Source organism: Phodopus roborovskii, unplaced genomic scaffold (genome assembly GCF_943737965.1).
Source record: "Phodopus roborovskii unplaced genomic scaffold, PHOROB, whole genome shotgun sequence".
Taxonomy (NCBI): Eukaryota; Metazoa; Chordata; class Mammalia; order Rodentia; family Cricetidae; genus Phodopus; species Phodopus roborovskii.
The window spans coordinates 4,845,417-4,857,568 of record NW_026125506.1 but is presented as its reverse complement, the minus strand read 5'-3'; the positions used below and the strand labels follow the sequence as shown (position 1 = coordinate 4,857,568).

The 12,152-nt window shown below is 51.8% G+C and overlaps 2 protein-coding genes across 2 annotated transcripts in view; both read right to left on the bottom strand.

The window, feature by feature from the left end:
- Gcn1 (GCN1 activator of EIF2AK4) overlaps positions 1-6,175 on the bottom strand; it is a 55,925-nt gene extending 49,750 nt beyond the window's left edge. The window contains exons 1-2 of the mRNA XM_051176473.1: positions 6,143-6,175; positions 1,329-1,431 (exon numbers count right to left, since the gene is read on the bottom strand). Of these exons, the coding sequence (XP_051032430.1) occupies positions 1,329-1,431; positions 6,143-6,160 (121 nt within the window). The 5' untranslated portion in view covers positions 6,161-6,175. The remainder of the gene's footprint in view (positions 1-1,328; positions 1,432-6,142) is intronic.
- A 1,243-nt stretch (positions 6,176-7,418) lies between these two features.
- On the bottom strand, positions 7,419-11,170 carry Rplp0 (ribosomal protein lateral stalk subunit P0). Its single transcript, XM_051176491.1, has 6 exons — positions 11,150-11,170; positions 10,783-10,884; positions 9,673-10,083; positions 9,389-9,574; positions 8,378-8,518; positions 7,419-7,650 (listed from the first exon to the last, which is right to left on the bottom strand). Exons 2-6 carry the CDS (start codon positions 10,834-10,836, stop codon positions 7,489-7,491), a joined length of 954 nt encoding a protein of 317 aa, XP_051032448.1. The 5' UTR covers positions 10,837-10,884; positions 11,150-11,170; the 3' UTR covers positions 7,419-7,488.
- Between the last annotated feature and the right edge of the window lie 982 nt (positions 11,171-12,152).

Genomic DNA, 12,152 nt, shown 5'->3' with positions numbered 1-12,152 from the left:
GAGCTTGTACTTTCATGCCAGAGCACTTTTATGACTCAACGGGAAGTGCAGAATTTCAGGGTGCCAGAAAAGCAAAATCACCCTCAAAAGATTCAGAGTGGTTCACAAACGCAGACACAGAAGTAAAACCTCTTTCATAAACTGGGGGAGCAGGGGTAGTACTGGGTAGTTATTCTGCAGGGAAATTCAACCATTACAGCTCTGTACATATATACATTTGATGTCCCGGCACAGTGACCTTAACTAACTAGAGCCTTGCTGAGATGGATAACCTCCAAGGACTCATAAAATCATACAGGACATCACTAACACACAGCAACTAACTCCACTGACAGCTTTAACAAGCTTGGCTGTTACCCAGGCAACTGTGGTAGGAAGCAGCAAGAGACTGAGAGCAGAAGCCAGGTGCGGTAGGTAGCTCACACCTGTGGTCTCAGCCCTGGGGAGGGTGAAGCAAGGCACAGGCATGAGCCAGAAGTCAGCTGGATCCACCCAGTGATACCCTGTCTTGGGAGGGAAAGAGGGACGGAAGGCCAGCTGGCTGGCTTGTTTAAATTCACTGTGGTGGTGAACACCAATAATCCCAGTACCAAGTGCTAAGAAAGGAGAATGGCAGTTAGAGGCCATTATTGGGGGTCCTTTACACACACACACACACACACACACACACACACACACACACACACACACCATAAAAAGCAAGTTTAGTAAAATTCAAACACTTGTGGTGAACGTTCTCACACAGCATTAGAAATGCATGGGTCTCTCAATCTTTATTTTAGATGTACTTATTTATGTATAAAGAGTTCTGCCTGCATGTGTCCCTGCAGGCCAGAAGGGTGCACCAGATCTCATTACAGATGGTTGTGAGCCACCATATGAGTGCTGGGAATTGAACTCAGGACCTCTGGAAGAGCAGCCAGTGCTCTTAACCTCTGAGCCATCTCTCCAGCCCAGATCTCTCAATCTTAACAGATCTTAGGGTCCTTAACTGGCCAACTACCTGCTACATCTTTTTACATCTGTGGACACACAAAGTGTCCCAGGTCAAAAACAAAATGTCTGTGTGCCCAGTGCACTGCTCAAGAATGGTGTATCTTTTAGAAGCATCTGAATCAACATAGTTAAAACTATAAATACCTTAAGCACCTATGTGCACTGACCCAATTCTTTCAACTGTTTTGGAGGACATTATTTAAAAAAAAAAAAAAAAACAAAAAGGGAAGGCAGAAGTAAAGGAAGGAAGGAAAGGGAGGGAGGGAGGGAGGGAGCACACTGATTTTCTAAAAGCAGCAGCCCAGTGTGGCAGGCAGGGGGCACACACTCACCTTTCCCGGCAATGCATCTCCCCAGCTCACTGAGAATCTCTCTGCGCTCCTTCACACTAGCTGTTGTCACCTTCACGGCAAACCGCTTCAGCGTCTCAGAGACCTGTGAAGACCAAACCCACAGAAGCAGTCAGCAGTCAGACCACAGACAAGGGGGGCGTGCACGCGCTGTGCACACAACACAAGCGCCCCGTTCCCGACAGCCGTGGCTGGGTTACTGCTTGTCACAGGAAGCTGCCTCCGTGCATCATGGGACTGAGCAGCATTTCTCCGCTCTGCCCACGAGTTGCAGCCAGTAGAAGCCCATTCTCCTGCCCCAGCTGTGACAATCAAGTCCCCAGACCCTGTCAAATCTCCGAGGACAAGGAGCAACAATCACCCGAGGTTTAGATGCACTAATTTAATCTAGTCAACATACCTCTCTTAAAACTAGGCAAGCCAAGCTAAATCCAGAAATCTCTAGAGAGAAAGCACCTTTTCAGAAATACCCCAAATGCACACCCCTGGTCGTCGGCTGCTAGGGCAGAGGGAGCCATTTTTCTTAAGGGTGTGACCACTGATGGGCAGCCTCCGCTCCAGGGAGTGACCCCACAACCAAGTGCTGTAGGCAGCACTAAGTGGACTCACACAGCGAAAGAGAAAATGGACTTGCACAAGTTAACCTACACACACACACACACACACACACACACACTGTGGCATGGATACAAAGAGCACACTCAAGCACACATGTACACACACTTTAAATAAATAAGTACTTTAGTTTTAAAGCAGGCAGGGACTGGAGAGGTGGCTCAGTGTTTAAGAGCGCTTGCAGAGGGCCTGAGTTCAGTTCTCACCGTAATTCACAAACCCCTGTAACTCCAGTTACAGGTGACCTGCACCCTCTTAGCCCCTGCAAACACCAGGAACACACAGAGTACACGCATCGTCCCAAAGAACCACCTCCAAGACACAAGTCTCTGCCTCAAAGGGAGCCAGTGGCCACAGCACCTGTGTTCTGAAAACCAAACAGGTCTATAAAGGGACACCAACATGCCCACAGCCTTCCACATGAGTTAGCACAGAGGCAGCCTCTTGCCTCGGGCAATCTGTGAAACCTGGGGAACCCTGCTCCTGAGCTGTGTGGGCAAAGTTCATGCAGGCCCACAAAGCAAACGGGGGAGGGGGGGTTAAGGGCCTGCAAAGGACGCCCACATTAGTAACAGGGTCAGGGTGTGGGGACACACAGCCATGCTTTTACTCACGTGTATTTGGAGAAGGGTTGTTTGAGAGTGTGGAAATGAGGGAGGGAGGGAGGGAGGGAGGGAGGGAGGGAGGGAGGGAGGGAGGGAGGGAGTCCCACAAAGTGGGTGCTGGGTCCTGGGCTTGGTCAGGTGCAAGTGCTTTTACCCACTGGGACATCTTGCTGGCCCTGACGTAATTCTCTTGGCAATGAACACAAGGGTATCCAAACTTGCACATAAACTTTTCCTTGCTTTGACATTTTTGGGTGTGTTCTTGTTTGTTGATCTGGTTCTGAGACAACAGTCCTAGCTGTCCTGGAACCCACTATATACACCAGGCCAGCCTTGAACTCAAAGCCCTATCTGCCTCCAAGTGCTGGGAGTAAAGGTGTGTGTCGCCACACCTGGCTGGCTATTTGGTTATTTTAAGTGCTCTGTTTTACTTTCACATAGGCACACAACCCAAGAATTCTAGGTCTGCCCATACACGACACTTGGGCAGTATGGAGGTCTCTTTGCACCGGGCTCTGTCTTACTTAGCCTTCTCCCCTAACCCACCACTCTCCCACCCACCCCACCAGCAGCAGTCCTCCGTTTTGATATGATCCAGTGGGTGGTTAGGGTTCCGACTATGCATAAACAGTGTGCACCCTCTATTTAACGACCTGCGCTCCCCATGCTGACAGCTATCTGTTAATAGGGAGTTAATAACTGCCCTTCCCACAATCGCCTGTTTGCCTGGTTTTACCTACTCTTATTATTCAACTTAAACAGCTGCGGTTGTGAAGAAAAAGCCGTCATAACACTTCTGTTGTTCAGACGGGGTCTCAGTGTGTACCTAGGCTGACTCCAACTCCGGACTATAGGAATGCCAACCCTAACTGATCTTATGGAGGAGACCAGCTTTTCCTTCTAGAAGCCTCTGGATCTCTTTAAGATTCCAAAATTTTGTGGTGATAGATAGGGCTTTGTTGTGAGTCTATTTTAGCCATTGTGTTGAGGCCTCTGGTGTAGAAACATACTCACCCACTGGGGGAGAGTTTCTTGAGTTATTGTAACAATTTCCTTGAAAACGGATCCTAGATGAGTGTTCACGGTACTGGGTCTTATGGTCCCCAGAGAGAAAACTTGAGTTTCTTGGCAGAGCAGGAAACCTGGGCATCTGACAGCATCTAACCCCAGGGTCCGAACTATCCTCCTCCTTAATGAAGTCGCCCTCCCTTCCACGTTAACTGACCCATGAATCCACCCTTCAAAGGTTCTGTAAAGGAGCTAGGGATGGTCCCTGAGTTTCCTAGCTGGTGGATTCGAACTCACGCCCTTTGGTGTTCAAAAGTCTGCATCCCTTCCTCCCTTCCTTCTCTTTTTGTCGTTTTTTGAGGGCGTTCTCTGCGTAGCCCTGGCTGTCCTGGAACTCCCCTGTGGACCAGGCCTGCCTCTGTCTCCGAGAGCTGGGGACAAAGGCTCGGCCACCGATGCCTAGCAAATCTGTAGCTCTTGTTTTAGCTACTCTTGCCTGTGTCCTCCACCCTCCCCATCCATTTGTTGGGTCTGCTTTTGTTGCGCTGGGGATCAAATGTAAGGCTTCACACATGTCAGACATACATTCTGTCACTAACCCTCAGCCCTAAAATAAATACCTTGTAGGAAAGCTGCTAGGGATGGCTCGAGTTCTCCCATTGAATCACCCGCAGGGGAGGGAGGACTTAGAAAACAGCCAGTTCTCTCCCTCTACCAAGCGATCCAGCAGTCAAACTGGGGCCATCAGGTTTGCACAGCAACACGCACTTCCACCCGATAAGCCATCGTGCTGCCCACATTATTATGTTCAATCCTTTACTGACCTTAGTGAGGTCTGAGGGGAGATAGACCACCCCCTGCCTTAAATACGGCAACATTAAACTCCTTTTGCTTTTTGGTGTCTCCCAAATGCTGAGGCTGAAAGCATGTGCCACTACACTGTCAATCACACAGCATTAAATTCACGGTTCTAGCTTCCCTCACAAATATAAAACAACTTTTCATATCTGAAAAAGAAGGACCTTCTTAATCAGAAATTGGAAGGCTGGGAGCATAGCTTGTAATAGAGCCCTTGCCCGACACACATGAAGCCCTGGGTTGGATGCCCAGCATGGCAAAGGCAAATACGAGAAGTTACTGACCCCTGGAAACCTTGTTCAAACTGAGGAAAAAGAATACTAAGACCCTTTAGGAATCACACTGGATGCTAGGAAGATCGGCGGTCACCTTCCGAGTTCACAGGCAGCACTGTGGATAGCAGTGCCCGAGAAAGAACTCTCCAAGGTGACAGAAACGTTCTCCTCAACACACCACACTGGCTTAGCAGTTTTTAATTTCATATAATTGTGACTGACTTAAGTAAGCCTTATGGCTATTTTGATGACATGGCCAAGGGCTACTTACCATACTACTGAATAACACAACTCTAGATAGAAGATTCTGTTTTTGTTTGTTTTGTTTTTTTGAGACAGGGGTTTCTCTGTGTAGCCCTGGCTCAGTAGACCAGGCTGGCCTTGAACTCAGAGATCTTGCCTGCCTCTGCCTCCTGAGTGCTGAGTGCTGGAATTAAAGGTGTGCGCCACCACCTCCTGGCTGGACAGATTCTTTCACCGTTTAGTATTAATAAGCACTCAATCCTCTAAAAACACTACAAGCTTTTACGTCTTGTGATTGACTATGACACAGCTCCAAACAAGTTATCAGCACCTTGTTACAGGAGACCCTTGCAAAACATCTTTTGAATGTTCAGGTTAAATGTCCCCGCTCTGGTCAATCTCCGAGGCTCAAATATAAAAAACTCAATTATCTCACCCAGGGGGCCCAAACTGTCTTTTATTACACCAGCTTCTGCCAGGCAGGGTAATCCCAGCCTTAGGGAAGCATGGACAGGCAGAATGACTCCAAATTCAATGCCAGCGTGGTCTACATTTTTTAAAAAACTGTGGTTTTCCCCTTTACAGCCTTTCCATCCTCGCGCACGGCCACAGAAGAGGCTGGCATGGAGAAAGAAGCGTCCTCAACTGCTCCCTGACTGCGACGCGGTACCCACAGGTGCCAACAGTCGAAGGTGCCAGAGTCCCCTTCGGGGAGAGCCGCCAAGCTCCACGGAGCCCTAGCGCTTGGCCTCACGAGCTCCTGCCAACTGTAACCCCGTCGCCTGTACGGAAGAGTGGGCAGAGGCTAGCGTCACTCATCCACTGCCCCGCAGCGAGCGGCGACAACTCCAAACCGGTGCGGACCGCACGGCGTGGGGACGGCGCCCCGCCGCGCGGCTGGCGGCCACGGGGCTCTGGGAGGCCGTGGCCGGCTCCGAGGGGGCTGCAGCCGCCGGGGCGGGGCGGGGCGGCCCTGCAGGGCGCCGGCTGCCCCGAAGCCCGGGCCCCTGGAGCGCGGGGTCGGCCGCTGCGGCCGCCCGGGCCGAGCCGAGGCTCCAGCCGTGAGCGCCGCCTGCTCCTGCGGCCGCCGCCGGCCCCGCGGCCTCGGACCCAGCGCTCCCGCCACCGCCGCCCGCCGCCCGCGCGCGGGCCCCGCCGGACGCCGCGTCGGCCCCGCCGCCGCCCGCCTCACCTGCGTGTCCGCCGCCATCCTGCCGGCGCCCCACTCCGGAACCACTTCCGGAGCGCTTCCGGAGCGCTTCCGGGTCACGGCGGGCCCCACGCGGCCAGGCGGCGCCTGGCGCCCCCGGGCGGGAGGGCGGCCGCCGCGGGAGCCCCGGGACGCGGGCTTTTCTCAGCCTGGCCCCCGGGAGCGCGGCCGGCAGCTCCCGCCTCGCTGGGCGTCCCCTGGAGGTTCCGCGTCCGCGCTTTGCCGGGCTGAGTGCGGCCTCCTGGCTCCGCGAGCAGTCCCGAGAGGACCCGGAGGCTAGCACAGGCGGATGGGGACCGGACTCTGCTTTAGAGAACGCGGTCTCCAGGCTGCCTGCTGGTCCTCAGCAGTGGCTTCCAAACTGTTGACACCTACTTAAAACGGGTTAACTACACAGATTTGTAGTAATAAGCCACAAGCTTAGTAACTAGTTAGTATTACTTACGAGTTAGATCTCCAACCTGTCCTTTAAAATCCTGAGCTATTCAGACTTTAATTACTTGAAACTACTGTTTTAGAGGAATGGCCAGAATCCTAGCATAATTCTTGGTCCACACCTTTACTTGCGGATGCACATGAACTGAAAACGTATTTTGGGAAGGCCTACAACCTCTAATTTTCCACTTCGCACCCTCCCAAGTAGAGCATGAACCTTTATGTATACACTGCCTGCTTAATGGAGTTATCAACTGTCTCTGTACTTGGTTACACCTTATACTACCCTGTTTTATTTCATCCTGATGTATTTGGAAGTCAGTTCTGTATTCTACCAGTGCCAAACACATATCAGGGACTGTAATTGCTCCACCCCAGGAGGCTGATGCAGGAGGAACAATTTCTACACCAACTGAAGTTGCAGTGTCTAACGTCAAGACACCATTGGCCTAGACCACGACCCCATCTCATCCTCAGAATGAGATCTATTACCTTCCCTAGCTCAAACCCAGCATTTCAATGCTTCCTCAGCTAATGGGTGTGGTTCCAGACCTGAAGCATCCCCAGCATTTAGCTACTAGCTTGGATATCCAGTAAAGACTGAATATTGAAATGTCCCCCATGGAACTACTTTAGCAAATTAAGGGCCAGGATTGGTGGCACAGGTCTTTAATCCCAGCACTCAGGAGGCACGAGCATCTCTGCATCCAAGGCCATCCTGGGATACAAAGAAAATGCCGAAAATGCCAACACCAACTGTATACCAAACACAAAGGCTTTTGTTTTTAACCTCCAAGTATACAAAATAAATTCAGGCAGACAATTTTAACAGAAGTAAGCTTTTATTTCCATATTTCTCAAATTAAACTGGCTGAGTTGGTTGCTTTGAGGGATCAGTCAAAGAGACCAAATCCCATATCCTCGTCTGATTCCTCCGACTCTTCCTTGGCTTCAGCCTTGGCTGGGGCTGCAGCGGCAGCAGGAGCAGCAGTGGTGGCAGCAGCCACAGGGGCAGCAGCCGCAAATGCAGATGGATCAGCCAAGAAGGCCTTGACCTTGGAGAGATGAGATGGTCAAGTCAATGCATCTTCCTGATGCCCCCCACCCTTCCTGCCTTTGTGCAGCCCCCACATAACTGGCAGTTTTCCTGCGTAGAAGTTACCCAATCAGGAGATGTTAAGTGGCCTGTTGGAGGTGCACACTTGGGCCTGCTCTTAAACTCTTTGCGCCTGACACTGTTATTGAGAATTTGCTTGTCCCCCACCTTTAAATCCCTATGTCCAGGATATGAACCTCACTATGTGCATGTAGTTCAGGCAGGGCAGATTCAAACTACCGTAATTATGGAACTATAAGCATGAACTCTACACCCAACTTTCAAAAGTGAACTCTTAAAAGTAATAAATGTTCTGGGGACCACACCTAACCCCCAGCACTAAGGTGAGCACAAGTGGACCTCTGTGAGGCCAGCCAGAGCTAAACGACCAAGTCTGAAAACCAACAATGCACTGAGATCCAGTAATACCTCAGTTGGGAGACTGCTTGCCTAGCAGGGAAGCCCAGACATGGTTCCTGGTGGTGCACATACTTACAAATCTTAGCCCCCAGCATACTCAGAATCAATGTCACCATTAAAGTTTAATTAAGATCAGCTCTGGCTACTTTAAACCTGGTCTCAAAGAGTACCCATGTGTTAAAGGATGTTGTGTTAACCAACTCAGCAACCCGCCATCGGCCACCCTGATGTCATTCAAGCCACTATGGTCCTGGAAGAATCTTTACCTTTTCAGCAAGTGGGAAGGTGTACTCAGTCTCCACAGACAAAGCCAGAACCCGCTTGTACCCATTGATGATGGAGTGTGGTACTGAGGCAACAGTCGGGTAACCAATCTGCAGACAAACACTGGCAACATTCCGGACACCCTGCTCGGGAGACAACAAGTACCATTTAGGCTCACACCCTGTCCCCAAGCCTCTCATGACAATGCTCCCAGCAGGCCAGGCCCTCTGGTTTGTGTTTACGCTTACTCCAAACCTGGTGTTCCATATGCCACTTTTTGTTTTTAAAAATCTAAGCTGTTCCAGATGTAAAATTTGCCAATAGTGAACTTGTTATAAGTAGAGCTGTAGTTATCCCTTGGCTTGGGGCCAAAGACCCATGCAGACACCAGATTCAAGTCTTTACATGTAAACTTGTATGTGTAGCCTTGCATAAGTCCACACAACCTCCTGCAGACCTATGAACCTTGTCACTTCCAACTCACAATGCAATGGAAAGGCTGTAAGGCCTGCTCAGTACATCTTTCAGATCTTCAGATGTGATTGATTGGTAGGAGCTGGAGAAACTCAAAAGTTTAATAAAGAAACTAAAATGACTAACTCCCGACACACATGTAATTTCAGTATGTTGCTCACTTATGGGAAGAAATTCCTTAAATGAGACCCTTCAAAAAAAAAACTTACCAATCCTTTAAGAAAAAGGTAACTAAATTGGTAATTCCAGCACTCAGGAGGCAGCCTCAATCTCCAGCACAGAAACCACTTTCTTCTCAAAATCTTTTTGTTATTTTAATGATTAGGTTGTTTGACACAGGGTCTCTTACAGTCTCTTACATGGACCTGGTGGTCCTGGAATTCATCACGTACCCAGAATAGCAACCAAGAGATGGCCTGCCTCCTCTGGGATTAAAGATGGACAGCCCAGCAGGCACACCTTCTCACTACTACAGGGGATGAGAAAAGGGACAGGCTGAAGATGCTCCCTGCTTTTGGGGGAAAGGGGCTGGGGCGTACCTCTAGGAAGCGAGAGTGCAGAGTCTGCTCTGTGATGTCAAGCACTTCGGGGTTGTAAATGCTGCCATTGTCAAACACCTGCTGGATGATGAGCCCGAAGGAGAAGGGGGAGATGTTGAGCATGTTCAGCAGAGTGGCTTCGCTGGCCCCCACTTTGTCTCCGGTTTTTATGAGCTGCACGTCACTCTAAGGAACAAGAAAACAAACACCAGGCAGCTACCAACCGCCTGCACACAATAACCAGCCCTCTCAATGTCAGGGTACCACACACGTCTCTTACTCACGAGGATTTCAATGGTGCCCCTGGAGATCTTCGTGGTGATGCCCAGAGCCTGGAAGAAAGAGGTCTTCTCCGGGCCCAGGCCAGTGTTCTGGGCTGGCACAGTGACCTCACATGGAGCTATGGCACCAGCACGGGCAGCCGCCGGCACCTTATTGGCCAGCAGCATGTCCCTAATCTCAGTGAGGTCCTCCTTGGTGAACACAAAGCCCACGTTCCCCCGGATATGAGGCAGCAGCTTCTCCAGCGCGGGGTTGTTCTCCAGGTGCCCGCGGATGGCCTTCCGCATCATGGTGTTCTTGCCCATCAGCACCACGGCCTTCCCTCGAAGGGACATGCGGATCTGCTGCATCTGCTTCGAGCCCACATTGTCGGCTCCCACAATGAAGCATTTTGGGTAATCATCCAAAAGTTGCTATACAACAAGCCATAAAGAAATCAAATTGAGAGGGAAACAAAATAAACAGCAGAAACCAAACCCCACAATGCTGTCAAAGCCGAGACACCTGTCCTTACAAACTTGAGGATGCCTAAGATGACCTTCTGCTGGGTGTGGTGGCACACACCCGCCTTGCTGGTTGAGACGGAGTTGTGAACTCCAGGCCAGCCTGAGCTACATGGGGAAGCCATACCTCAAAGATTTCCATTTATTGTTTATCTTTTAACTAAGGAATACTTGGTTGACTAAAAGAACACCTCAGCATTACAGCACAGGAAAACTGTTGCACGGCTGACACGGGAAGCCATGCTGTGAACATGTAAATTCTTCCGTGTCTAGACCTCACAGCCGTAATCAAAGGAAGCTCAACCAGTCTAATGGCCACCAAGGCCGGCAGATCTCACTGAGAACCTCTGACTGGCAGGTCTCCGGCTTGCAGTAACATGACTTACATTGAGTCACTGCAGCCTCGGCCCTTGGCAGAGGGCAGGGGCTCCACAGGCAGGATGCGCCCCCGGGCGAAGGAGCTAGCTCGGAACCGGGGATCCCGCATCGGCAGCCCGAGGCCACACAACCCCGGCATCGCCCGGCGGGTGACTGCCCCAGGGGCCCGGTGCGAAGCGGCTCTCCCTCCCTCCGTCCCTCCCTGCCTGCCGCGGCCCGCTCCGCGCTTACGATGATCTTCAGGAAGTAGTTGGACTTCCAGGTCGCCCTGTCTTCCCTGGGCATCACGGCGGTGCGTCAGGGATTGCCACGCAGGGTTTAAAGACGATGTCACTGGGGAGAGGAGGGCAGCGTAAGCCGGGCCGCCCCGACACCTGAGCCCGGTGCGAGGCCTGAGCCTGGGCCGAGGCGGCCATGCGGGAGCTGGGCCCGGGGAGGCCGCCGCCATCAGCGCGGGCGACGCCGCAGGCGGCCCGGGGCGGCCGGTCCCATGCCTCCCTCCCTCCCTCACCGCGCACCCCGGGCCCACCGACCCCGACCCGGGAGTCGCCACGCTCCCGTCCCCCGCCCTCCCACACAGACGCGCGGAAACGCCAACCTCTAACGAGGACGCCTGGCGAGAGGAGGCCCGCGCGCCCGCGCGCGCCTTTTATATAGGCAGGCTGCTTCGCCGATGACGACACCCACGCTTATTGGCTGGCGCCACCGACCGTCCCGCCTCACCAAATCAATAGAGGCAGCCATTGGGTGATAGCGCTGCCACTTCAGCAAGTAGTGTAAGGACTGCGCCCTGCTGCTTCAGATGCGAGCCCCCGAAGCTGCTGCCCTCTGCCGGGCCGGAGCCGCCATGCAGCGTCACCGAGCCAGCACAGCAAACTGAGAAATGTCTACTGCTTTCCAACTGAGGCGTTTGTCTCTAGCCTGCTCGGTTTTTCCGGAGTATGCCCTTGTTTCAGGGCTTTTGACCAGCTTTTCCGTCTTCCTGGAATGGTGCTGGCCAGTATCTGCCAGGGAAACTCATCTACGCGGCTGCTGCAGATGCCATCTGCTCAACGAGAAACTTACCCTGACACCGTCTAACTCGTCTAACTCACTGTATAACTTATGACATATTTGTCAGCCTCTCCCTGCAGGAATGTAAGCCCCATTAAGGCAGACATTTTGTCCTGGGCCTAGTAGGCATGTAAGTATTGTTGAATGGAAGGATGCAGGGTGGCCAGATGACCTGCATCAGTAACTCGGTTCTGCCGCTTGCTGCGTTGTCTTAGGAAGTGACTTCACTTTGCTGACCTCCTCTTTGTAACAGGAGGTTCTTATACCATTTCTGGGATACTGGAGAAAATCAACACATTAGCTTCCTTTATTATATACATTCATTCAACATGTATTTGGATAATTGTTTTGCTTTGTCTTTGACAGAGTCTGACTCTGCGTCCTGACCCAGCCTTCCAGTGATAACTCCTGCTCCCCAGTGACCGAATAACCCGCACTCAGGACAGAAAGCACAGGACAGTTTTTAAATGAAAGACCCTCAGGCTAGGAGGGCTTTTCTTCCCATCGCCACGACTCCCCTGAGCAAGCTGGCAATCTCCAGTGAATGC

Excerpts from the sequence above, each read along its gene's own strand:
- Rplp0 (XM_051176491.1), bottom strand. The coding sequence starts at position 10,836 with ATGCCCAGGGAAGACAGGGCGACCTGGAAGTCCAACTACTTCCTGAAG. Across the intron at positions 10,084-10,782 it reads ACTACTTCCTGAAGATCATC|CAACTTTTGGATGATTACCC; the intron begins GTAAGCGCGGAG and ends CTTGTTGTATAG. Across the intron at positions 8,519-9,388 it reads TGCACTCTCGCTTCCTAGAG|GGTGTCCGGAATGTTGCCAG; the intron begins GTACGCCCCAGC and ends TCTCCCGAGCAG.